Source organism: Gopherus flavomarginatus, chromosome 5 (assembly GCF_025201925.1).
Source record: "Gopherus flavomarginatus isolate rGopFla2 chromosome 5, rGopFla2.mat.asm, whole genome shotgun sequence".
Taxonomy (NCBI): Eukaryota; Metazoa; Chordata; order Testudines; family Testudinidae; genus Gopherus; species Gopherus flavomarginatus.
The window spans coordinates 12,966,305-12,992,293 of NC_066621.1; the positions used below are offsets into that span (position 1 = coordinate 12,966,305).

The 25,989-nt window shown below is 45.5% G+C and overlaps 2 protein-coding genes and 1 long non-coding RNA gene across 5 annotated transcripts in view; 1 reads left to right on the top strand and 2 right to left on the bottom strand.

Moving 5' to 3' along the window:
• CR1 (complement C3b/C4b receptor 1 (Knops blood group)) overlaps positions 1-25,989 on the bottom strand; it is a 197,731-nt gene that overhangs the window by 152,762 nt on the left and 18,980 nt on the right. Inside the window, exon 9 of the mRNA XM_050953674.1 lies at positions 3,298-3,577. Within this exon, the coding sequence (XP_050809631.1) occupies positions 3,298-3,577 (280 nt within the window). The remainder of the gene's footprint in view (positions 1-3,297; positions 3,578-25,989) is intronic.
• On the top strand, positions 3,670-24,648 carry LOC127051592 (uncharacterized). The gene is made up of 3 exons (XR_007774542.1): positions 3,670-3,975; positions 22,732-22,819; positions 23,497-24,648. It is a non-coding gene; the product is annotated as an uncharacterized LOC127051592 (long non-coding RNA).
• Positions 9,483-17,836, bottom strand: LOC127051587 (uncharacterized). 3 transcript variants are annotated; one of them, XM_050954066.1, is made up of 3 exons: positions 16,534-17,836; positions 14,343-14,431; positions 9,483-10,076 (listed from the first exon to the last, which is right to left on the bottom strand). In XM_050954066.1, exons 1-3 carry the CDS (start codon positions 16,596-16,598, stop codon positions 9,865-9,867), a joined length of 366 nt encoding a protein of 121 aa, XP_050810023.1. In that variant the 5' UTR covers positions 16,599-17,836; the 3' UTR covers positions 9,483-9,864. The 3 variants fall into 3 exon arrangements, 2 of the variants coding, with proteins under 2 accessions (XP_050810023.1, XP_050810022.1); XM_050954065.1 differs by having other exon boundaries at positions 14,343-15,533; XR_007774539.1 differs by lacking the exons at positions 14,343-14,431; positions 16,534-17,836 and adding an exon at positions 10,387-11,354.

Genomic DNA, 25,989 nt, shown 5'->3' on the forward strand with positions numbered 1-25,989 from the left:
ATTAATAGAAGATTGTTGGGGGCAGAATAGATCTGGACAAGTTGATGTCTGGAGATAAATGTGAGAAGGGAGGGACAGATAGTAGAAACAAAAAAGTGAAACTGTTTGAGCAGCATATTCCAGAAGTCTTGAGTCTTTCTGAGCATAGCCTTTCTTGATTTGAGATCTACTATACCATTCTCTCACTAGAAGGGAAAAACCTATAATGGCAGCAGGCCATAAAAGAGATCCAGTTCGGGAATATTTTAATGAAATTCCTCTACTTGTGGGTAAGACAGGTATGCATGCAAAATGCAAACAGTGCAACAAAGAAATGCAAGGCCTGGTTGCCCAAATGAAACATCATGAGAAGCGTTCCTCCTCAGGAGGAAGCTGCGTTGAAGATGATGAAAGGAACATATCTGAACGCAGGATCTTCAGGCTGGTAAACTTTTTTTTTTTTCCCATTTCATACTTCTTTCTTAAAGACTGCCTGTCTTCCTTCTGGACTATTCTTGAATTCTCATGTTTGAGCAAAAAATATAGTTGTTACTCTAGCGTACTATCATTTTAGATGCAGTTGTGATAAAATTTCACCTTTAAGTAGTACTGAGTGTCAGTGAATACAATGAGAAATACTAAGCAAGCAGCATGGTAATAATAATTCAATAACTGCATTGACTTATTTTGTTTAGGAGAATCCATCCTCAACATACAGGATTCTGAAGACTATCCACCTTTGAGATCACCATCATTTTCTATAGTTTCAGTATATCATCTGTAGCAAAAATATCTCCATCACCCAGAAACAACCATAGGTAAGTTTGTGATAAGAACCAGCAGATTACAAAAAGAGGTGATTGATGAAAACAATTGCCCTGTTTGTTTATGCAACAAACTCTCCTTTCTGTGTGATTGAGAACCCACACTTCATTTACATGGTTTAGTCATTAAGACCAGGATACTGTCCATCCAACAGAGCAGATGTCGCAGGCAAATTGCTCGACAAAGCATATGAAAGAGAAATTGAGCAGTGTGCAAAAGGTCTAGAGGTGAAAATTGTTAACCGGAGTCTTGATGGGTGGAGCAATGTCCACAGCGATCCTGTTGTATGCGCCTGTGTGACAATAGAAGAAGGAAATGTCTTCCTTACAGGAACAACTAATACATCAGGGAAAGCACACACAGCAGAATACTTACAAGTGGTAGCAATAAAAGCTATAACAAAAACTGTGGAAAAAAATAAAAAAAGCAAATGTCTAGTATGCAGCTTGGTCATAGACAATGTTGCAAATGCATCCAAGATAAGAAGACATGTAGAAGAGTTCCAAGCTAACATACGGTTGCAGTGCTCATTTGATGCACCTCCTAGCCAAAGACTTAATTGTTCCAGAAATAAAGGCTAATGTTGTTGAAATTGCAAAACACTTCCGTAACAACCACTTTGCAGCAACTGCTCTGAAAAAAGTGGGAGGAACCAAGCTAACTCTCCCACAAGACATGCGAAACAACTCAGCAATGAACTGTTTTGAGCACTATATCAAGAACTAGCCTGTTCTGGTGGTAGTCTGTGAAGAAAATAGTGAAAAAGTAGATGGTACTGTCACAGCTAAAGTTTTCAACATTGGCCTTAAGAGAAACATTGAACACATGCTAAGTATCCTAAAGCCTATTTCTGTAGTCTTGAACAAAATGCAAGGAAATAGCGGTTTTATTGCTGACACTGTTGAAATCTGGAAGGAACTGAGTGATATCTTAAAAAAGAGAAAAAAGCAATGACAGAGTTAAATTACAAGCATTTAAAAAACAAATGGGACAAGCACTATCACCAGCTCATTTTCTTGCAAAGATTCTCAATACTCAGTACCAGAGTCAAACCTTAACTACTGAAGAAGAGGAGTTGGCTATGACAGACATCCATCAGTCATCCCTCCATAATGTCAACTATAATAAACTTCAGAGCTAAGGGTGAATCATTCAATAAATATGTTGTTTGCTGATGATGTTTTAAAGAAAGTCACACCAATGAACTGGTGAAAGTCACTTAAGCACTTGGATTCAGAGACGGTTGAAGCTACTGCTATTAAAAGTGAGATTACTACTACTTCTGGTGTAGAAATAATATTTTCTTCCTTTGGACTAATTCATTTCAAATTCACAAATTGTTTGGGACATGAGAAAGCAGGAAAGCTTGTTTTTCCTCTTCCAGATTATGAACAAACATGAAAATGAGGGTGAAGATGACTGAGTTAGCTACAGAAGCCAATATTTTAATTTCATGTTGATCTGGCTGACATAGTTGATTTTTTTTTAATATTTCATTTAACTATTTTAGTTAAAAACAATTTTAACAAAAACAAACCTGATTTTAAAAAACCTGAATGTTTAAATTCAAAAGTTCACACACTTGTTTTGTTAAAATATTATATATGTTTTCTGTTGAAGAAAAAAAAATCCAGAATACATAATGTTGTTTTAGTTAAATAAAAACAATTTAAATGTCTGTCTGGTGATGTTCTCCCCTAATATAGCATGGCAAGAAAATCCTCCAAATATTAAATGATTAATCTGTTGAATGGAGATAGTTCACCTCCCAATGCCTTCATAAACATCTGCTTCAATTACTTTTGGCAAATGAAATAACCAAACAATAATTCATTTTCTGATATAGCTGTAAAACTAATCACTTTAAAAACAGATAGGATGTATCTTCTAAAAATGAAACCTACATCTCTGAAGTTGTGAAGAATATGTATTAAGGTTATGACAACCAATAAGAATTCACTTTTATATAGAAATTCATGATTAAATTGAGTCTTACAGACTAGTGATTTACATCATGAAGATTACATGAAACATGTATGGGGTTGGCCAAAAGTGAAAAGAGCTGGTGGAAAGCTCTCTCCGAGACAGCTGACTTGCATATTTCCTCATGCGGTGCATGGACACTGCATGACCGGCATGAGGACAAGTAACTGAAATACTTCCGATGTACTCCCAGGCAGAAGCGCTCCCGGGGGCTCGAGGCTCGCAGAGCGGCGGGGCCAGGGCCCGGGCTGGGGCAGCGGGGACCTGTCGCTGCCGCGCGGCTCCGCCCCCCCCGGGTCCCCGCCCCTTCCTGCCCCGCGGGCCGAGTCCGACGCAGCCCGGGCTGAGGGGCTGGATGGGGGCGGGGGCCCGGCCTCGCGTGACGGGGAGGGCCCAGGGGAGCCGCGGCGGCTCAGGTCCCTGCCCAGCCCGGTACCGATGCGGGGGGGGACGGGGACCGAGGTGACCCTGTGCCCGGGGGGACCCCTCCCGGACACGCCCCGCACTCACCGCGAGCCCCGGGCAGGGGCAGCAGCAGCAGCAGCGCCAGGAGCCCGCGGGCGCCGGGCGGGCAGCGCGGAGCCGAGACCATGGCGGGGCCGGGCGGAAGAGTAGCGGAGTGAAAGCGGCGGCGGAACGGACCCAGAACGATGTCACCTCGGAGACTCAACCCGCGGCTCTGACTCAACAACCGGCCCCGCCGTCTGCCGACAGGTGAGCCCGCGGGGGGCGGGGCCAGAGCGGGGGGCGGGGCCTGTGTCGCAGCTGGGCGTTCGCTGTGCGGTGCTGCCTGAGCCGGGGGCGCGAGCGCGGAGCGCTTGTCCTCCAGGGCGCTGCGGGGCTAGTGCCCGGGCTCCTGCCGCTGCCCCCGCATTCCCCGCCGCTCCCCGGGCTGCCCCGCCCATCGCCTCACGGGCACGCACATCCCGGCTCTGTCCCCTGGCGGCCCGGCGCCACTTCCCCTGGCCTGGCGCTAGGGCCGAGGAGCCACGGGGATAAGCGCTGGACACCAAGAACCCCACCCGGGCCGCTTTGTTTTCATAGCGGAGGAATCCGGCAGCCCGGACCAAATGCTGTTTGTTTAACTACGTATTTGCTCGCTTTGGCAGGCCGGGCACACGCTATTTAATCCCGCACAGACATTGATGCCGCACCTGGAGACTGCGGTTGGCCAATACAAGGAAGCAGGTAGCTAAGATTTTTTTTAATATAAACAAGCTACTTCCCCCTCTGTTTCTAGCGAATTTAACGCCCAGGTTACACCACCAAGAAAGGGAACCCCCCCGGGTGGTGGTGACTGAAGCAGCACTGACGCATTTTCCCCAGCATCTCAGTGTTTGTCATGGAGGAATCAGGCTCTGATCTCCGCGCTGTGGCGCATTCCACAGTGCTGTGTTTGCTGCTGATCCCACAAAAGGGGCTAAATCAGAGGGGGCATGAGGGGTGTGGCGGGGGCTCAGGGCAGGGAGTTTGGGTGCAGGGGGGTGGGGTTCAGGTAGGGGGCTCAGGGCTGGGGATTGGGATGCAGAAGGGGTGTGGGATGCAGCAGGAGGCTCAGGGCATGGGGATGGGGTGTGGAGTGCAGCAGGGGGCTCAGGGCAGGGAGTTGGGGGGCGGAGTGCAAGAGGACTTTGGGCTCCGGGGTGGCGGCGGTGTGCTAAAATCAGTCCCCAGCCTGGCTGCGCTCCAGGAAGTAGCTGGAACCATGTCCCTGGGGGAGTGGGGATGCAGGGCTCCCGGTGCTGCTTGCTGCGCTTCCAGGTATTTCCGCCGCGGTTCCCCTTCCCAGCCAATGAGAGCTGCGGGCAGACGGTGCCTAGAAGCCAGGGCAACACACGAGCCCTCTGTTTCTCTCTCCCCACCCTGGTCGGCTGCAGGGACGTGATGTCAGCTGCTTCACTCAGCGGCGCAGGGCTTGAGGGGGCAATCCTGCTGGTGTAGTTTGCCCACCTTTGGCCTGGAGGTAGGCTGGGGCATGGGGGTGGCCTGTAGGCTGTGTGTGTGAGACCCCTGGATTAGTGCGTCTGTTCTACAGATTTAGCTAAGAGTCATCTGGCTTTTAGCTCATGCAGTAGAGCAGGGGTCAGCAACCTTTCAGAAGTGGTGTGCGGAGACTTTATTTATTCACTCTGGCCTGGTCTACACTACGCATTTATACCGATTTTAGCAGCATTAAACCGATTTAATGCTGCACCCGTCCACACAATGAGGCCCTTTATATCGATATAAAGGGCTCTTTAAACCAGTTTCTGTACTCCTCCCCGACGAGAGGAGTAGTGCTTAAATCGGTATTACCATATCGGATTAGGATTAGTGTGGCCACAAATCGACGGTATTGGCCTCTGGGCGGTATCCCACAGTGCTTGACCACTCTGGAAAGCAATCTGAACTCGGATGCACTGGCCAGGTAGACAGGAAAAGCCCCGCGAACTTTTGAATTGCATTTCTTCTTTGTCCAGCGTGGAGAGCTCACCAGCACAGGTAACAATGCAGTTTCCTGAGAATCAAAAAAGAGCTCCAGCATGGACCGCACGGGAGGTACTGGATCTGATCGCTATATGGGGAGAGGATTCTGTGCTAACAGAACTACATTCCAAAAGACGAAATGAAAAAACATTTGAAAAAATTTCCAAGGCTATGATGGAGAAAGGCCACACCAGAAAACCAAAGACGCAAACTGAAGGTCCAGGGCAGGGCTGAAAACATGCCGCTTCTACGCTGAGCTGCATGCAATTCTAGCCACCACCACCCCACCCCTGTCTGTGGATTCCAACCCGAGGTGGGGATGGTAATCTCAGCCATGGCTGAGGATTCTGCGGCCGGGGAAGATGAGGAGGAGGACGAGCTTGTAGAGAGCACACAGCACTCCGTTCTCCCCAACAGCCAGGAGCTTTTTCTCACCCAGACGGAATTATCCTCCCAGCCCTCCCAAACCACTAGTCCAGACAATGAAGTCATGGAAGCGACCTCTGGTGAGTGTACCTTTGTAAATATAAAACATGGTTTAAAAGCAAGCGTTTTTTTAATGATTGATTTGCCCTGAGGACTTGGGATGCATTCGCGGCCAGTACAGTTATTGGAAAAGTTTGTTAACATGTCTGGGGATGGAGCGGAAATCCTCCAGGGACATCTCCATGAAGGTCTCCTGGAGGTACTCCAAAAGCCTTTGCAGAAGGTTGCTGGGCAAGGCAGCCTTATTCCGTCCTCCATGGTAGGACACTTGACCACGCCATGCATGTGGCAAGTAATCTGGTATCATTGCATGACAAAGTCTGGCTGTGTATGGTCCCAGTGATTGCTGGCATTCAAGCAACATCCATTCTTCATCTCGCTGTGTTATCCTCAAGAGAGTGATATCATTCATGGTAACCTGGTTGAAATTCAGGAATTTAATTAAGGGGACAGAGATGGCCATTCCTACTGGGTTGTTTGCTTGTGGCTTAAAAGAAATCCTTCTTTGCAGGTAGCCAAGCGGAGGGAGGGAGGGGTAATGGCGCTGAGCTTTTTTGCGTTTGGCTAGCAGGGATCTTCCCCGCTACCAGCCACGAGGTGGTGGGGGAAAGCGGGTGATTAGCAGTGATCTTCCATGATACCAGCCACACGGTGGGGGGAGGGGTAAAGCGATCATCCCACAGAATTGGAGCGGGGGGTGGTTGCTGCTGCTGCCTGTTAACAGGAAAGAAGCAGCACTGAATGGGCTTTGCTTGGTATTTGGGAAAGGAGGGCACTGTGTATATGAAGGCTGCAGAAGCTGAAAGACAATGGCTTACCATGGCCGCATGCAAGCTGAATTCTGCTGCCTGGACCTGCATCTGTGAGATCTCTAATACCAGAGCCGCAGGCACTCAATATTAAGATGCAAAATGCGACCTTGTAGTGAAATCACATGTGCTATGTAAGGTGAATAGTGTTGTTCACTGTGAAAGAGTATAACCATTGTTCTGTAAAATGTATCTTTTTAAATACTTCTCTCCCATTTTTCCCTCCCTCATGCAGCTGCAAATTTTTCAAGCCTCCCTACTCCATCCAGAAGGCTATCTCAGATAAGGCGGAGGAAAAAAAAGACGTGAGACGAAATGTTCTCAGAAATCATGGAAGTAACCCGCAACGAAAGAGCTCATCTGAATGACTGGAAGGACATGGTATCAAATTACAGGAAAGTTGCCAGTGACCATGAGGACAGGAGGGACGAACGTGATGAGAGGTGATGGCAGGAAGATCAGCGGTGGCGGGATGCAACGCTTGGGCTGCTGCGTGATCAAACTGACATCCTCTGACATCTGATGGAGCTTCAGGAACAGCAGCAGGGTCACAGAGTGACGCTGCAGCCCCTGTGTAACCACCCTCACCACTCACCATGTTCCATATCTTCCTCACCCAGACGTGTAAGAACGTGTGGGGGAAGGCTTCGTGCACCCGCCCACTCCACCCCAGTGGACAGCCAAAAGGCTGTCATTACTTTGAAATATTTTTAATGGCCTTTTCCTTCCCTCTTATCCTCCTCCCAAACCACACCCGGGATACCTTCTCAGTTCTCTCCCTCTTTTTATAATGACTTTTTAATAAAGAATACATGATTTTTAAACGATAGTGACTTTTTATTTCCTTAAGCAAGCTGTAGTCGAAGAGGGAGGGTGGGTTGCTTACAGGGAATGAGTCAATCAAGGGGCGGGGTTTCATCAAGGGGGAACAAACACAACAGTCACACCATACCCTGGCCCGTGATGAAACTCGTTTTCAAAGCTTCTCTGATGCGCACCACTTCTTGGTGTTCTCTTCTAATAGCCCTGGTGTCTGGCTGTGCGTAATCAGCGGCCAGGTGATTTGACTCAGCCTCCCACCCCGCCACAAAGGTCTCCCCCTTACTGTCACAGAGATTGTGGAGCACACAGAAAACAGCAATAACAATGGGGACATTGGTTTGGCTGAGGTCTGAGCGAGTCAGTAATAAGCGTGAGCGCACCTTTAAACGGCCAAATGCACATTCTACCACCATTCTGCACTTGCTCAGCCTGTAGGTGAACAGCTCCTGACTACTGTCCAGGCTGCCTGTGTATGGCTTCATGAGCTATGGCATCAAGGGGTAGGTTGGGTACACCAGGATAACTACAGGCATTTTGACATCCCCAACTGTTATTTTCTGGTCTGGGAAGTAATTCCCTTGCTGCAGCCGTTTAAACAGAGTAGCAACCCATGGCACGCGAGCTGATTTTCAGTGGCATTCACACTGCCCGGGTCCTGGCCACCAGTCTGGGGGGGGCTCTGCATTTTAATTTTAAATAAAGCTTCTTAAACATTTTTAAAACTTTATTTACTTTACATACAACAATAGTTTAGTTATATATTATAGACATATAGAAAGAGACCTTCTAAAAATGTAAAATTTATTACAGGCACGAAACCTTAAATCAGAGGGTACGTCTACACTACAGGATTATTCCAATTTTACATAAACCAGTTTTGTAAAACAGATTGTACCTGCTGGTAATGGGGCAGGTTCTAGCCATTGAACGCTGACTTTGGGCCCGGGAAACAAGCACAGACAGGTGGGACCGCATAGTGTTGTGGGTGTGGGACGATTCCCAGTGGCTGCAAAACTTTCGTATGCATAAGGGCACTTTCATGGAACTTTGTGACTTGCTTTCCCCTGCCCTGAAGCACCAGAATACCAAGATGAGAGAAGCCCTCACAGTGGAGAAGTGAGTGGCAATAGCCCTCTGGAAGCTTGCAACGCCAGACAGCTACCGGTCAGTTGGGAATCAATTTGGAGTGGGAAAATCTACTGTGGGGGCGGCTGTGATGCAAGTAGTTAAAACAATCACTAAGCTGCTGCTACGAAAGGTTGTGACTCTGAGAAATGTGCAGGTCATAGTGGATGACTTTGCTGCAATGAGATTCCCTAACTGTGGTGGGATGATAGATGGAACTCATATCCCTATTTTGGCACTGGAGCACCGAGGCACCCATTACATAAACCACAAGGGATACTTTTCCATGGTGCTGCAAGCAGTGGTGGATCACAAGGGACGTTTCACCAACATCCACGTGGGATTGCCGGGAAGGGTTCATGACGCTCGTGTCTTCAGGAACACTACTCTGTTCAAACGGCTGCAGCAAGGGAATTACTTCCCAAACCAGAAAACAACAGTTGGGGATATTGAAATGCCTGTAGTTATCCTGGGGTACCCAGCCTACCCCTTGATGCCATGGCTCATGAAGCCATACACAGGCAGCCTGGACAGTAGTCAGGAGCTTTTCAACTACAGGCTGAGCAAGTGCAGAATGGTGGTAGAATTTGCATTTGGCTGTTTAAAGGCGCGCTGGCACACATTACTGACTCACTCAGACCTCAGCCAAACCAATGTCCCCATTGTTATTGCTGTTTGCTGTGTGCTCCACAATCTCTGTGACAGTAAGGGAGAGACCTTTATGGCGGGGTGGAAGGCTGAGTCAAATCACCTGGCCGCTGATTACGCACAGCCAGACACCAGGGCGATTAGAAGAGCACACCAGGAAGCGGCGCGCATTAGAGAAGCTTTGTAAACCAGTTTCATCACTGGCCAGGGTACAATGTGACTGTTGTGTTTGTTTCTCCTTGATGAAACCCACCCCCCCTTGATTGACTCATTCCCTGTAAGCCACTCACCCCACCCCCTTTGATCACAGCTTGCTTTCTAAGGAAATAAAGTCACTCATTTTAAAATCATGTATTCTTTATTACTTAATTATAAAAAGAGGGAGAGAACTGAGAAGGTATCCCGGGTGTGGTTTGGGAGGAGGATAGTAGGGAAGGAAAAGGCCACTAAAAAAATTTCACAATAATGAGAGCCTTTTGGTTGGGCTGTCCACTGGGGTGGAGTGGGCGGGTGCATGAAGCCTACCCCCATGAGTTCTTACTCGTCTGGCGGGTGAGGAGGCTAAGGAACATGGTGAGGGGGGAGGGGGGTTATACAGGGGCTGCAGCGGCACTCTGTGATCCTGCTGCCGTTCCTGAAGCTCCACCATATGCCGGAGCATGTCAGTTTGATCACGCAGCAGCCCCAGAGTTGCATCCCGCCACCACTGATCTTCCTGCCGTCACCTCTCATCTCGAGCATCTCTCCTGTCCTCATGGTCACTGGCATCTTTCCTGTACTTTGCTACCACGTCCTTCCACTCATTCAGATGAGCTCTTTCATTGCAGGTCACTTCCATGATTTCCGAAAACATTTCTTCTCGCGTCTTTTTTTTCCACCGCCTTATCTGAGATAGCCTTCGGGACGGAGTAGGGAGGCTTGAAAAATTTGCAGCTGCATGAGAGGGGAGAGAGGGAGAGAAGTATTAAAAAAGATACGTTTTACAGAACAATGGTCATACTCTTTCACAGTGAACAATACTATTCACCTTACATAGCCAGGGCCGTCCTTAGGCATAGGCAGAATAGGCAATGGCGTAGGGCCTCACACTGCCTGGGGGCACCACTCTGCAGGCAGCCCAAACAGTGTAGAAGCAGGGCTGCTGGGTCCTAGAGAGAGCCGAATGCAGCACAGTCTGAGGGACGGGATTGGCTGCTGGGGTCTCTGGGAAGGGGAGAGGGTGGGGGTTGGGAAAGGAGCTCACCTGTGAGTGTGACTCTTTCCCCCCAGCTGAGGTCAGGTGAGGCAGGCTCTGTGGCTCTGGAACCAGTATCCTTTGTTGTCTCCCATAACATCAGTTCTTCTCCCCACGGCCCCACGGAGCACCCCCTCCTTTCTCCCTCCTCCCCAGAAGCACCCCTCTCTCTCTCCTCCCTCCCCTCCGTCAGGACTGGGTTGGGTGAGGTGCTGGGGGTAGGTGGGGGGAGGCGAGGCTGGCTGCTTGCTGAGGAATGAAAGTGAAAGTAACTCACTTCCTGGGCAGGCAGCCAGAATTGGAATGTCACACAGGGCTTGGCTGGGGTTAGCCAGATGTGTGAAAAATCGGGATTGGAGTAGGGTGAGCAGACATCCCTATTTTATAGGGAGTGTCCCAATTTTGGGGTCTTTTTCTTATATAGGCTCCTTTTACCCCCCCACCCCCCCCATCCCTGTCCTGATTTTACACACTTTCTGTCTGGTCACTCTAGGTGGGGGTAATTGGTGCCTATATAAGACAAAGCCCCAAATATCGGGACTGGCCCTATAAAATCAGGACATCTGGATCTGGCCACCCTAGCTGGGGAGCGCCTCTCCCCCGGGCTGGCAGCTGCCAGCGATCCATCTCATCCGGGGGGAGCTGCATAGGGCAGGATGAGCTGCTGTGGCTCCATGGGTGCCCTGTCCCTGAGATCAGATGCTGTGCTAACTTCACCATGGTCCATAAGGCTGGTGGTGGTGCCCATTGGCGTGTGATTGGACCTGAGGGTTTGCTGCTGCTGTTGCCGCTCTGCACCCCAAGAGGTGGATTTTGGGGTCCTGCAGTTTTCCACCTATCTCCTCCTCTGCTGCAGCTGTTGAACCAGCGGGCTGGGGGGTGAGCCAAGCATGAAAGCAGTACTGTGTTGCCATTTAGATTGTCATTTAACAACTTTGTTTGCCAAAAATTCTTGCTAACAATCCTGAATCCAATTTCAATATTATTAAAAAAAAAAATCAATATCTTAGCCAAAAACAGAAAATTAAGTTGTTGACAATTATTAGTGACAGGTTTGGTTTGAGGCAGGGAGTGGACCAGTTTTCATCAGAGAAACAAAAAATGTTGACTGACTTTCCTATAGCCTGTTACTTCTGATAAGAGCCCTCCAACAACTGTAATATGCTCATCTCCTTACTAGTGTATAAAGCAGGGGTCGGCAACCTACGGCACACATGTCAAAGGTGGCAGGTGAGCTGATTTTTGATGGTATGCAGCAGCAGGCTGAGCGGCTCAGCCCATCACTGCTCTGAGGTTCCGGCTGCTGCCCTATTGCCAGCTGGGATACCAGCCATCGGCCCCACTCAGCACCTGCTGCTGGCCTGGGGACCTCCAAGGAACCCCAGGCTGGCAGTGGGCTGAGCAGGCCAGCTGAACCACTCAACCTGCTGTCAGCCTGGGGTTCCATTCACTCAGCCGGCAGCGGGCTGAGTGGGCTGGTGGCGGGCTGAGCAGGGCCGATGGGGGGTTGAGTGGCTCAGTCTGCTGCCAGTCTGGGGTGCCAGCAGCACTCAGCCTACTGCTACTCCAGGGTTCCGGCTGCCGGCCCCTTGCCAGTCAGGAGCTCAGCCGCCAGCCCCACTCTGCCTCCTGCCAGCCTGGGTGAGCAGAATCCCAGGCTGGTAGCGGGCTGAGGGGGGATTGGCGGCCAGGATCCTGGCTGGCAGGAGTTGATGGTCAGAACCCCAGACCAGCAGCGGGCTGAGCAGGGCCTGGGATCCTTGTCTAGGGTTCCAGCCACCAGCCCGCTGCCGGTTTGGGGTTTCATTTACTCAGCTGGCAGTGGCCTGAGCAGGACCGGTGGCCAAGACCTCAGATAATAACAATAGTTTATTTATATAATATAGACATAGAGAGAAACCTTCTACAAACATTAAAATGTATTACTGGCACGAGAAACCTTAAATTACAGTGAACTTGGCACACCACTTCTGAAAGGTTGCCGACCCGACCCCTGGTATAGAGTGACCATATGTTGTACTAAGATTCTCCTGCTTTTTTTTTTTTCCCTGTGAGTCAGTATAACTTTTGCCAACCCAGAAGTTGGGCAGCCAATGTTTTACGTTTTCACAATGTTTTCTCCAACTTTCATAAAGTAAATACATAGTTAATATGAGTTAAAAAGGCCAGGGACACTTCTTTGTGAAGAATCTGTACAGCAGATCATGCCCAGAGACGATCCAGAAAAGAAATTTGAGGTTGAATTTTTTAATGTTGTGATGGATAAAGCAGTATCTGCTGTTGATGAAAGGTTTAATACCTTGCAAGTACACCATGAAGAGTTTGGATTTTTGTATGACATAACTAAATTCAACGAAATAGGAAAACAAGAGCAACTAATGACAAAGTGCAAGAACCTAGAGAGCCTCCTGAAGCACGGTGATAGTTTTGATTTAAATGGACTTGAACTGTACGAAGAATTGAGTACACTGTTATCAATGTTGCCACGTGCAAAATCGGTGATGGACATTGTACAGTTTATTCATACCCGCAAATGTGTTGACATATATCCTAATGTGTACATTGCCACTCGTATTCTACTGACAATTCCTTTAACAGTAGCATCAGGAGAACGGAGTTTCTCAAAACTAAAGCTCATTAAAAACTATCTCCGCTCTACAATGAGTCAGGAACGCTTAACTGGTCTTGCTATTCTTGCAATCGAACAAGACACGACTTTGTCTTTGTCATACGATGACATTATTACTGATTTTGCAGCCAAAAAAGCAAGAAAGATTGCTTTTAATTAAAAACAAATCTTTGTTTCAATACCTCTTCATATAAATTTCCAATAAAATTTTGATAAATTAAAAAAAAAATTGCATCATTCTGTCATCAGAATTTTTTCTATAGTGCTGCTTCTTTAGTGCTAGTCCATCAGCATTACAGTGTGCTTAATTAAGTTAAACTGGTTTTAATAATGTGAATGTGGCAAGTTTTCCAATACTGTAAGCTTATGTTTGTGTTGCTAAGAGCAGATCAGGCACAGGGGCACCAGTTTAATAATCTCGCCTAGGGCACCATAAATCCTAAGGCCGGCCCTGTACATAGCACATGTGTTTTCACTACAAGGTCGCATTTTGCATCTTAATATTGAGTGCCTGCGGCTTTGGTGTTACAGATCACAGACGCAGGTCCAGGCAGAAGAATTCGACTTGCATGCGGCCATGGTAAGCCATTGTCTTTTGTCTTCTGCAGCCTTCATCTATCCAGCACCCTCCTTTCCCAAATAGCAAGCAAAGCCCATTGAGTGCTGCTTCTTTCCTGTTAACGAGCAGCAGCAGAAACCATCCCGTGGCTGGTATCATGGAAGATCACTGCTAAACACCTCCCTTTGCCCCCGCCCCAACCGCGTGGCTGGTAGCAGGGAAGATCCCTGCTAGCCAAACCGAAAAAGCTCAGCGCCAATTGCCCCCCCCTTCCCCCGCTTGGCTACCTGCAGGGAAGGATTTCTTTTAAGCCAGAGGCAAAGAGCCCAGTAGGAATGGCCATCTCTGTCCCCTTACTTAAATTCCTGAATTTCAACCAGGTTACTATGAACGATATCACTCTCCTGAGGATAACACAGCGAGATAAAGAACGGATGTTGCTTGAATGCCAGCAATCACCAGGACCATACGCAGCTAGGCTTTGTTATGCAATGTTACCAGATTACTTGCTATATGCATGGCGTGGTCAAGTGTCCTACCATGGAGGACGGAATAAAGCAGCGCTGCCCAGAAACCTTCTGCAAAAGCTTTTGGAGTACCTCCAGGACAGCATCATGGAGATGTCCCTGGAGGATTTCCGCTCCGTCCCCAGACACGTTAACAGACTTTTCCAGTAACTGTACTGGCCGCGAATGCATCCCAAGTCCTCAGGGCAAATCAATCATTAAAAAAACGCTTGCTTTTAAACCATGTTTTATATTTACAAGGTACACTCACCAGATGTCCCTTCCATGGCTTCATTGTCTGGGATAGTTGCTTGGGAGGGCTGGGAGGGTAATTCCGTCAGGGTGAGAAAAAGCTCCTGGCTGTTCGGGAGAACAGAGTGCTGTGTGCTCTCTACAAGCTCGTCCTCCTCTTCCTCCTCATCTTCCCCATCCGCAGAATCCTCAGCCATGGCTGCGAATACCACCCCCACCTCAGAATCCACAGACAGGGGTGGGGTAGCGGTGGCGGACCCCCCTAGAATTGCATGCAGCTCAACATAGAAGCGGCATGTTTTCGGCCCTGCCCCGGACTTTCCGTTTGCCTCCTTGGTTTTCTGGTAGGCTTGTCTGAGCTCCTTAACTTTCACACGGCACTGTACTGAGTCCCTGGTGTGGCCTCTCTGCATCATGGCCTTGGAAATTTTTTAAAATGTTTTTTCATTTCATCTTTTGGAACCGAGTTCTGTTAGCACTGAATCCTCTCCCCATACAGCAATCAGATCCAGTACCTCAAGTGCAGTTCATGCTGGAGCTCTTTTTCCATTTTCAAGAGACTGCACTGTGTGTTACCTGATGAGCTCTGAGTGGTCACCTGTGCTGATGATCTCTCCACGCTGGGCAAACAGGAAATGAAATTCAAAAGTTCTTGGGGATTTTCCTATCTACCTGGCCAGTGCATCCGACTCCAGATTGCTGTCCAGAGCGGTCAAAATGGTGCACTGTGAGATAGCTCCCGGAGGCCAATACCATCAAATTGCGGCCACACTAACCCTAATCTGACATGGCAATACCGATCTGAGCGCTACTCCCCTCGTCGGGGAGGAGTACAGAAATCGGTTTTAAGAGCCCTTTATATCGATATAAAGGGCTTCGTTGTGTGGACGGGTGCAGGGTTAAATCGGTTTAACGCTGCTAAATTCGGTATAAACCCGTAGCGTAGACCAGGCCTAACAGAAAGTGGTGCAGTACAATGACCCAAAGGTTAGATTTTCACTGGCCAGTGGGTATTGGTGTAGCTATTACAGACTTACCATAAAGATTAAATAAGTACACTGTATAATCCAGGAAATAGTAACTGGTTCAAAGGTAACTGAGCCCTTTATCAACGCACTGATAAATCATGTGATTTTCAGATAATAGGAAAATTAGTTGCAGTGAGGACTTTGCTTGCATGCTGTAAATGTCCTTCAAGATGCAGTAAGGGCTATACATTTAAAAAAAAGAACCAACAGGTGACTGTGTTCACTGGAATGCAGATAAATGTGCCAAGGTATGCTCTATTTCTAATCTGCAGTGGGGGCAGGCATGTTGTTGAGGTCCTTGATCTTCCCTCTGCTACACACCCTGTTACTTTCATATCATTTCCTATTAACGGGGCTGACTATGTGTAGTACCAGGTGGCCAAGTCACAGATTAGGCAGATGAAATACACTATTTCCCCCATGAAAGCCTGTTTTTAACTAAGTGACCAGGAACACCTTATGAAACAGACATTTACATTTAAAGAAATTCACATTCATCCATCATTTCATCTATTCTCTGATGGGATTCCACTTTTGCTGTGAACAATTAGAGACAATGAAATATGGTATATTCACTAACATTAGCATAATTAACGATTTTCATTTGCACGTATGTCTGAAAGGAGGTATTCTATGCATCTGCAGGTCTGACCCTGCAGCTATTCCATCACTGCGGTTTACAAAAATCAACACAGGCACTAGTATAATGCATATTCCAGCTGCAGACATGGATTTATCCTCACAGGCTCCCTGAGAGAGAGAAAGGTTTATCTCCATGTTAGAGTTGAGGAACTGGAGACCCAGAAAGTGTAGGACCTGGCTGCACAAAAGGAGTTAGGCATTGCGATGCTGAGCAGCTGGAAACATTTAGGCCCCTTGAAAATCACTGTGAGTCACAAAGTCTGAGTTAGGCACCTAACGTTCTATCAAAGGAATAGAGGGTGATAGGCGCCTTAGCCTGTGATCCACCAAAGCCAGCGCGCAAAGCAGGGAGCCACCTAAACTGGCCAATGGGAGATGTTGAGGAGAAATTGCCCCTCAGCCCCACCCCTCACAGAGATAAGCAGCTAGCTCTGGGGACTCCTCCTCTGGAGTCAGGCAACTTCAGTTTCTTACCAGAATGAGTTAGGTGCCTGCCTCACTCTGTATAAAATGGCTGGAGGTGGCATTAGCTGTACCCACCTGATAACATTTGGTCCCATAGTGAGCTCCTGGGATGTGGGGAGACCCAGATTCAATTCCCCCATCAGGCACAATAGGAGAAAGGATTTGAACACAGGTCTCCTACGGCTCTCAGCAGAGTGCTGTAACCACTGGCTATGAGATATTCTGATGGGGGCTCCCTTGGTCTATCCACTTGAAGCTGCTGCACTCTGTGGAAACAACAATGAAAGTGAGTGGAGCTAGTGTCTCTTGCTGACTGTCTGCTCCACCCGACTACAGAGTCTCTCTGGCTCTGTGACTATTTAAGTATGTACCCAGACTGGAAAACTGAGCTAAAAGTTATCAGGGGGGCACTGGCACCACCACCTTCTCCTCCTCCTGAGGGTTAGGCAGACTGTTTCAGGCATCACAGAGATGCTGAAACCAGGACTTAGACACATACATAAATGGGGAGGGGTTAAGTTCCAGGGAATTTTTTTCGCCAGATAAGACATTATATAAATATACACTATAAGTTTTAAATCATTTTAAACAAAATTTAATACTGTGCTCACCAATGATTATGAAGCTTGGTTGAGGCAGTGGCATAGCGGGGTCGGCGTGCAGGGGGCTTGCCCCAGTCTGCCTGCCCAGCCCTCCTGCCGGGGAGCGGGATTGAGGCACGGAGGCTGAAGCAATGGGGCAAGCCCCTGCACCCAGACCCTGCTTCCCAGCAGGAGGGCCGGGCGGGCAGAATAGGGCGAGCCAAACAACTTTATAATGGAACATTGCATGACTTAAAAGAAGTATGTTCTCTAATAAATCAGCAACCAAATAACGAAACAATGTAAACTGGGACAACTTTAAATGAGGAGTTACTGTACTTAAATACCCCAAAGGAGCAGCAACTTACTCAAGGGAAATGACTCAACACCTTTTTTACAATCTCTGCCTATCCCTCTCCTTAAATTTGTATCTTTGGCCTTTCACATAACAATACATATTTCCAAAGCCACCATACAAGAGGGAGATACTTGGACCATAATGGCCTTAGTTTACTGACCACTGGGGCAGACTGCAAGGCTCTTTTTCCCTATCTAGAAGAAGTTTTGGGACTGTTTTCAGAGTTCCAACTTTCTTAACATTTGTTTTTGCCACTGCACAGCAAAGGAACACCTGGAAGCAGGAGAGAAATTCATCTTAGTTCACTGAACTCCCCCTAGCTGCAAAATTTAGTTGTTTAAAACAAACACACGGATGGGCCCCAGGTCTGCCCCATTATGTGGGGAGCCCTGTTGAGATCAGGGATATTGTGTGAGGGCCAGGAGAATAGGTGGTGATGTGGAGGGAACCGGGGGGGGGGCATGTATATTCCTGCACTGATGTCTCCTCTGCTCTAGGGGAAGAGCTGCCTCTGTCTGACAAAGCCTATGGCCACGTCCAGACTAGGAATTAAAATCGATTTTAGATACGCAACTTCAGCTACGAGAATAACGTAGCTGAAGTCGAATTTCTAAAATCGAGGTACTCACCAGTCTGGACGGCGCGGCATCGATGTCCGCGGCTCTCCGCGTCGATTCCGGAACTCCGTTCGGATTGATGGAGTTCCGGAATCGATGTAAGCGCGCTCGGGGATCGATACACCGCGTCCAGACTAGACGCGATATATCGATCCCCGAGCAATCGATTTTAACCCGCCGATGCCGCGGGTTAGTCTGGACGAGGGCTATGTTATGAATGCCAGGATCTTCTGCAGAAGTAGCTCTGTGGCATCTCGCCTTGCCCATTCACACCCTAATGGGAAGTGAGGATGGGGAAAGGACTGCAGCTGCAGTTGATGCCATAGCACTGATCTCAGCTCTGAGCAGTGGGGATCTCTTTCCTCTGACAGCGATCCCACAGGAGTCTGGCTAAGCAGAACTGAGTCAACTTCTGACATGTTATGAAAATCCCTCCACACTAGTAAAGATACTTATCTGCAAGAGGAAAGGAGAGAACTTTTCTGTTTTGTAAACAGCTAGTGATTCATAGAATATCAGAGTTGGAAGGGACCTCAGAAGGTCATCTAGTCCCACCCCCTGCTCAAAGCAGGACCAATCCCCAACTATTTTTTTTGCCCCAGATCCCTCAATGGCTTGCTCAAGGATTGAGCTCATAACCCTGGGATTAGTAGACTAATGCTCAAACCCCTGAGCTATCCCTCCTCACAATTAGATGAGAGCACAGGGCTAGATCTCAGCATCATAACATAAGAACAGTACTGGGTCAGACCAAAGGTCCATCTAGCCCAGTATTCTGTCTACCAACAGTGGCCAATGCCAGGTGCCCAGAGGGAGTGAACCTAACAGATAACGATCAAGTGATCTCTCTCCTGCCATCCATTTCTACTCTCTGACAAACAGAGGCTAGGGACACCATTCCTTACCCATCCTGGCTAATAGCCATTAATGGACTTAACTTCCATGAATTTATCGTTCTCTTTTAAACGCTGTTATAGTCCCAGCCTTCACAACCTCCTCAGGCAAGGAGTTCCACAAGTTGACTGTATGGTGTGTGGAGAACTTCCTTTTATTTGTTTTAAACCTGCTGCCCATTAATTTCATTTGGTGGCTCCTAGTTCTTGTATTATGGGAATAAGTAAATAACTTTTCTTTATCTACTTTCTCCACATCACTCATGATTTTATATACCTCTATCATATCCCCCTTTAGTCTCCTCTTTTCCAATCTAAAAAGTCCAAGCCTCTTTAATCTCGCCTTATATGGGACCCTTTCCAAACTCCTAATCATTTTAGTTGCCCTTCTCTGAACCTTTTCTAGTGCCAGTATTTCTTTTTTGAGATGAGACCACATCTGTACGCATATTCAAGATGTGGGCATACCATCGATTTATATAAGGGCAATAATATATTCTCGGTCTTATTCTCTATCCCCTTTTTAATGATTCCTAACATCCTGTTTGCTTTTTTGACTGCCTCTACACACTGTGTGGATGTCTTCAGAGAACTATCCACAATGACTCCAAGATCTTTTTCCTGATTCGTTGTAGCTGAATTTGCCCCCATCATATGGCATGTATAGTTGGGGTTATTTTTTCCAATGTGCATTACTTTACATTTATCCACATTAAATTTCATTTGCCATTTTGTTGCCCAATCACTTAGTTTTGTGAGATCTTTCTGAAGTTCTTCACAGTTTGCTTTGCTGTTAACTATCTTGAGCAGTTTAGTATCATCTGCAAACTTTGCCACCTCACTTTTTACCCCTTTCTCCAGATCATTTATGAGTAAGTTGAATAGGATTGGTCCTAGGACTGACCCTTGGGGAACACCACTAGTTATCCCTCTCCATTCTGAAAATTTACCATTTATTCCTCCCCTTTGTTCTCTGTTTTTTAACCAGTTCTCAAATGCATGAAATGACCTTCACTTTTATCCCATGACAAGTTAATTTATGTAAGAGCCTTTGGTGAGGGATCTTGTCAAAGGCTTTCTGGAAATTTAAGTACACTATGTCCACTGGATCCCCCTTGTCCACGTTTGTTGACCCCTTCAAAGAACTCTTAATAGATTAGTAAGACACAATTTCCTTTTACAGAAACCATGTTGACTTCTGCCCAACAATTTATGTTCTTCTGTGTGTCTAATAATTTTATTCTTTACTATTGTTTCAACCAATTTGCCCGGTACTGACGTTAGACTTACCAGTCTGTAATTGCCGGGATCACCTCTAGAGCCCTTTTTAAATATTGGCGTTACATTAGATATCTTCCAGTCGTTGGGTACAGAAGCCAATTTAAAGGACAGGTTACAAACCATAGTTAATAGGTTTCACAACTTCACATTTGAGTTCTTTCAGAACTCTTGGATGAATGCCATCTGGTCCCGGTGACTTTTAAATAGATTTTTAAATAGTTAATGAGACAGTTTCTATTAAACAGGTGTGGAAAAAATATCAGGATGCTAGAGTCTTGATTCAGTATCCCTTTTATTTAAGAAAAAAGCCTATTCCAAATAAGACATTGTAAACAACACAGGTATCTTCAATTATAGTTGCTTCATTTATGGAAAAGATTTCTTCTTACTGCTAAATAAAACTCAAAGCAGCTCGCGGTCACAAAAAAGGATGTAAATGACATTTAAAATCTTTAAATCTTATAAGATAGATGACAAAGTGATTATAAACACCCCCTCTCAGCAGCAGTGAGACACATTTCCTGAATATAAAAAAAAGCTTATTTTAAGATCTACAAAGACAGTTTTTGACAACTAACATATAAAAAGAATGTAGGCACTAAACCACTGGAGAACTCAGGAGCACACTTTTGATCATACAGCTTACTTCTTATAAGAAAATGTTAGAGGATTGCAAGGAAACAAATGTTATTTCTTATTCTCACATTGAGAGAGTTTTTAGTAAATCAGTAGGGAGTATACTGAGCATCTTTGGAACCATATGTAAATTCACGTTACTTTTAATTTTCTCTTAGGGGACACACACTAGATATCAAGCTTGAGGTAAGAATACACATTGTGGAGCTGGTAACAAAAGTTGGCTTTTTTCTGTAGAATCACTTTAAAAAAATCTGTAAATGGAGAGTAAATTTGAAGAAAGGTCACATGAAAGCTAAAACTATAACTGGGTTAAAAAAAAAAAAAAAGAAGAATGAGAAGTACATGGAGGATGGCCAGGGATACAACCCCATGCTCTGAGTCTCCCTACTCTGATTGCCAAAAGCTGGGACTGACTGACGGAGGATGATGGGTCACTCAATAACTGCCCTGTTCTCCTCATTCCCTTTGAAGCACCTGGCTAGATGGACCGTTGGTCTGACCCAGGATGGATGTTTTTATGAAGAATCTACAACATTCCACCTAGTGTCTGGCATCTTTAAATTTGTCTTTAAAGAGTAATACACACTCCATGATGGAAGCTTGTAAGTAGGGATCTGAAGAGGCTCTCTCTTGCTGTCTGCAGTTACAGCCACAACTCACAATCCAAACCATGCCACGCTCTGATGGTGACTATGTTCTTTAAGGGGAAACATTTAGTGCTATGGAGAGACCTAATAAGGAACCAGGTGCATGTTCAGAAGAGCAAGTAATTTTGATGCTGCCAACTGCCTTGCTTGCTTCAGAAGCCATTTTCAAGGGCAAGAGCAATGATCCACCTCCGGTCTTTCTGCTTTACTCAAATGCAGCTCAACAGAGGAAAGAAGTTGTAGCAAAAATAACAATAGTTACCTGAGAGGGCTCTATTTTTACTACAGAAATTTCAGTACAAATGTATGACATTTATCTCTTAACTTTTCCATGATTTTCTTCCAATGTCTGTTAATGTGTAAACCATAGCCATCAGCCAGCATCGATCACTTATACTGAAAAAGGAAGATAAACAATTAATCAAATTAGTTATATACTTCAGTTTTACACACATCTTTCTTTAGACTTCAAAGTATGCATTTAGACTAAACTTTTCATTAGTTGGACTTTTCAGTATTGTCAGGAACAAATACTAGTTCTTGTATTATGTTTAACTGGATAGAACAGAAATATTTTAAACTCATTTCAAGTTAAAGCAGAGGTTATGGCATTTTTTTCTTAGTGGCAAAACCTTACAAAAAGCAGGAGAAAACATGCATTCTGGATGTCACAGGGCTAGGGTTAATTTGTTAGCAGAGGTAGTAACTGCAAGGCACAAACAACAAAAAAGTGACTGATGACAAATGTTGATAGTTACGCAAGCTAACTAACGGAGAACTAGGCTATCCATGAATCTGCTCTTCTTCCCTCCCACTATAAAACAAAGCTGAGCTGGAACATTCCTCTAGAAGGTCCGCTCTGCACCAGGAATGGCACCTACATAGATTTACTTAAACAACATTTTATAGCGGGATATTAGTTTCTTCAGTGTCTAGTCACATTGAATATTCTTATTTAACAATGGACCATGGGAGTGCTACGTAAAATACTGCATAGTCCTTATGAAATCCACGTGAGCTTCTTTATGATATATACTAAACTCAATTAAGCAATTACTTTAGTTCACATACCTCTTTTAAAGCACCATGTACTATAACTACACACTCAGAGTGCCATATAATCTATTTGGGGAACTAGCACATGCAATGCTGCCTCCTTATAGATGAAATCTTGTATTTGCTTATAATCTTTCTGGTTTTATATATTTATTTTTCACCCAAAGAACATCATATGATTTTCTCCTTCATTCTTAATAGGGGACTATGGAAGGCTACTGGGAGCACATCACACCTGTCCTCTGCTCTCCACACTGGCTCAAAAGCAGCAGAAGCTTGACTTGAAAAGGTGGAGGGCTGTGGTTTGGGTTGGGGGTGTGTGCATCAAGGAGTCCATGGCCCAGCGGGTACATCTACACTCGGATACAGGGCTTGGTCAGCTGACTCATGCTTGGGGGGTGCTCAGACTGCAATCCGAGCTCTAGAACATTCCCCCTTCACAGGGCCCCAGCCTGAGCCCAAACATCTACACAGCAATTTTTCAGCTCCAGAGCCCGAGCCATGCGAGCCCCAGTCAGCTGACCCAGACCAGTCACTATGTTTTTTATTCCTGTGTAGACATCCCAGAGAGAGCCTGGGCAGCAGAGCAGGCACTCACCTTGCCATGGCAGGCTAAGGAAATGGTCAGGGCAGTGTCCTTGGTCCTGATTCCCTACCCTGGGCACCCTGAGCAACCCAGTCTCCTGCTCCGGAGGGGAAATGCCTGCCCCCCTCACAATGATGTGGCTTCACCCAGCCCAGTTCCATTCCCTGCCTCCAGGTATGTCCTCTGCCCAGTGCTCAGGGGGCTGGGACACAGGAAGAGCAAAGCCTGGGCTGCCTTATTTCACTCTCCCTACAGGCACTTAGGAAATATTGTTTGGGGGTGGGGGAGAATATAGATCAGCCTCCATATTATTTCCACTACAGAGGCGCTAGCCCCCACTGGCCCTCCAGTTCTGCCACCACAGTATTGTTTTCCTATAGAATACTGGATCACAGTCAAGGTTTCCGTCCTTATCATCAAGGCACTCCATGGCCTGAGCCCAGGATATCTACAGCACTGCCTAAGGCCCCAGGACAAAAATCATGTTTGACAACTACGCTCCTCTCTACAATAAACATCAAGCTCCTCTGCATGGGAGACGTAACTTTCTCTGGAGCCGGGCTGAGACTGTGCAATGAATTCCCCCAGAAACGACACAAACCTTATCACCTTCCACTCCACGTGAAAGACGCATTTCTTTGACCTGCCCTCTCTAACAGATACATAACAGAATGCACGTTAAAAAGCCACCACCTACGCTCCCTGCCCTCCAGCGGAACACTACCAAAAAAAGACTGGACTCATTTCTCCCCTCGGGGAGAGGATCAGAGAATAACCACCACGTGACAGATGTTAGTCATGATGCTTAATGCGCTAGCGGAAGGTGCTCAGATATGATGTTGATAAGAATGGTATAAGAACCTATATCATAACAGAAGTAATGAAATGGAAATAATATTTATATTAGACAAATACCTGTTTTCAACATACTGCATTTAACAGACAAAGCACACAAAGTGTTCAAGTTTGTTGCAGTTGCAGAAAAACAGACATGCAGAGTTTTAGTAGATAATCAAATAATATTGCATGAAATATTTTTGCATGCAGTGTATTTGTAGCTCTCTTAGTCCTAGGATATTAGAGAGACAAGGTGGGGGATGTAATATCTTTTATCGGATCAACTTCTGTTGGTGAGAGAGACAAGCTTTCCAGCCACACAGAGCTCACCCACCTTCTCTCTCCAATGAAATGTTTTTGTTCATGACGTGGAAGAAAAACAAAGAAGAAATAACCCATAGAAGTAATTTATATTCTCAATTTGTATTTAATATTGTAAACTTCTACCCTACTCTCTGATGACATTTAATCAGAAAACCACCACATCACCTGCATACTTTTGGGTACAGGAAAATATTTTTCTATAAAAATATATACCTTTGAAGATCAAATTACGTTTTGATTCATTCATATGGAAATCGTGTTCCATGGTAATTTGATGCTTTGAGGAATCCGGATTTACACTGTAAGAACTGAATAGCAAGAAAGGAGACAACATTTACTGATTAAATATGTTCACGTACAAACAATTTGAATTTAAAGTAGTTTTTTTTTTAAAGATGAAGCCTTTTTATAAAACTAGAACTGTATAAAGAAAAAATTGGAGGCTGAATATTAGGAAAATATGTTGATTGTAAGATGTATTAACCAGTGGAATTCTCTACCAAGCGCAGTGGTAGAAGCATTACAGTTTTGGAATTTTACAGCTAGCAAGGACAAGATACTTAAAACATTGTTTCCTTCTGTAAAATGTTCTCGAAATAAGATTTTGTTAATATGATTTATTTTATGTCCCTTGTACTTTTCAAGAACGTAAAAAATTCTCACAAGGATTATGTTTTAACAATACAGAAAAATATTCAGCATCAGGCATTTAATTTTTAGGTGTATATCTGTACCCTTTATCACTATCCTTCACCAAGTGTTGTACAAGTAAATTTCACAAAACAAGCAGTATTTTTGCCATGGGAATGAGGTCTCTTGATCAGAATGCTATTCCCACACAGAGTCACTTTTGTATAAGTATAATTTATCTTGCAGACTCAACAGCTCAAAAAAAGCAAGAACAAACTAGTATTTAATTTTCTTTGTCTGGTGAGCATATATTTTGCTACCTATATTTTGCCAGCAATATACAAACAAGACTGCAGTAACCACATTTAAGTTGGTTCTCTTTCAATGTTGTTCACAGTGCACCCATTAGATTAGCACCCATTAGATTTCATAGCATGGAAGAAATTGCACATGACAATATGACGCATGAGAGTCAACGACATTGGATTACTTCTGCTACACAAAAGCGCATTTCTGCTGAGTGAGTGAGTGAGTGAGTGAGTGAGTGAGTATCTTCACTGATGAACTGCCAACACTGGATATTTTATTCAAACAACATTGCAAATTGGGCTTCTGAATATAAAGCTGATCTTAAACAAGCGACCTGCTTGATGATCATGACAAAACTGAATAGGATTGCATGAGCATAAACTTCAGTGGGATAAAGTCCAGTAATCCACACTATTAAATAAGCCTCCTTGAAAACACTCACTAGAATCAAGTTAATCAGTAAAAGGCAGACTTCACACAATCCAACATGTCAATAACAAAATTAATCTTTAATTAAAATAAAAATTAGATTAAAAATAGACTAGATATTAGGTGCAAATCAAAGGCATCTCAGTACAAATGAACCCCAGGGGAATATTATTCAAGTGAATAGGTTATAAAGTAAAGGGACTATTTAAAAAGCCTTTACACAAAATTATCTGGCAGTGATACAAAGAAAGCCTGTACTATGAGAACACAACTTCATGAGCACTTCTACACAAATCCCGCTTTGGGTTTTTAATTTGCCATATTGATGTTTTGCAGGTTTGAAA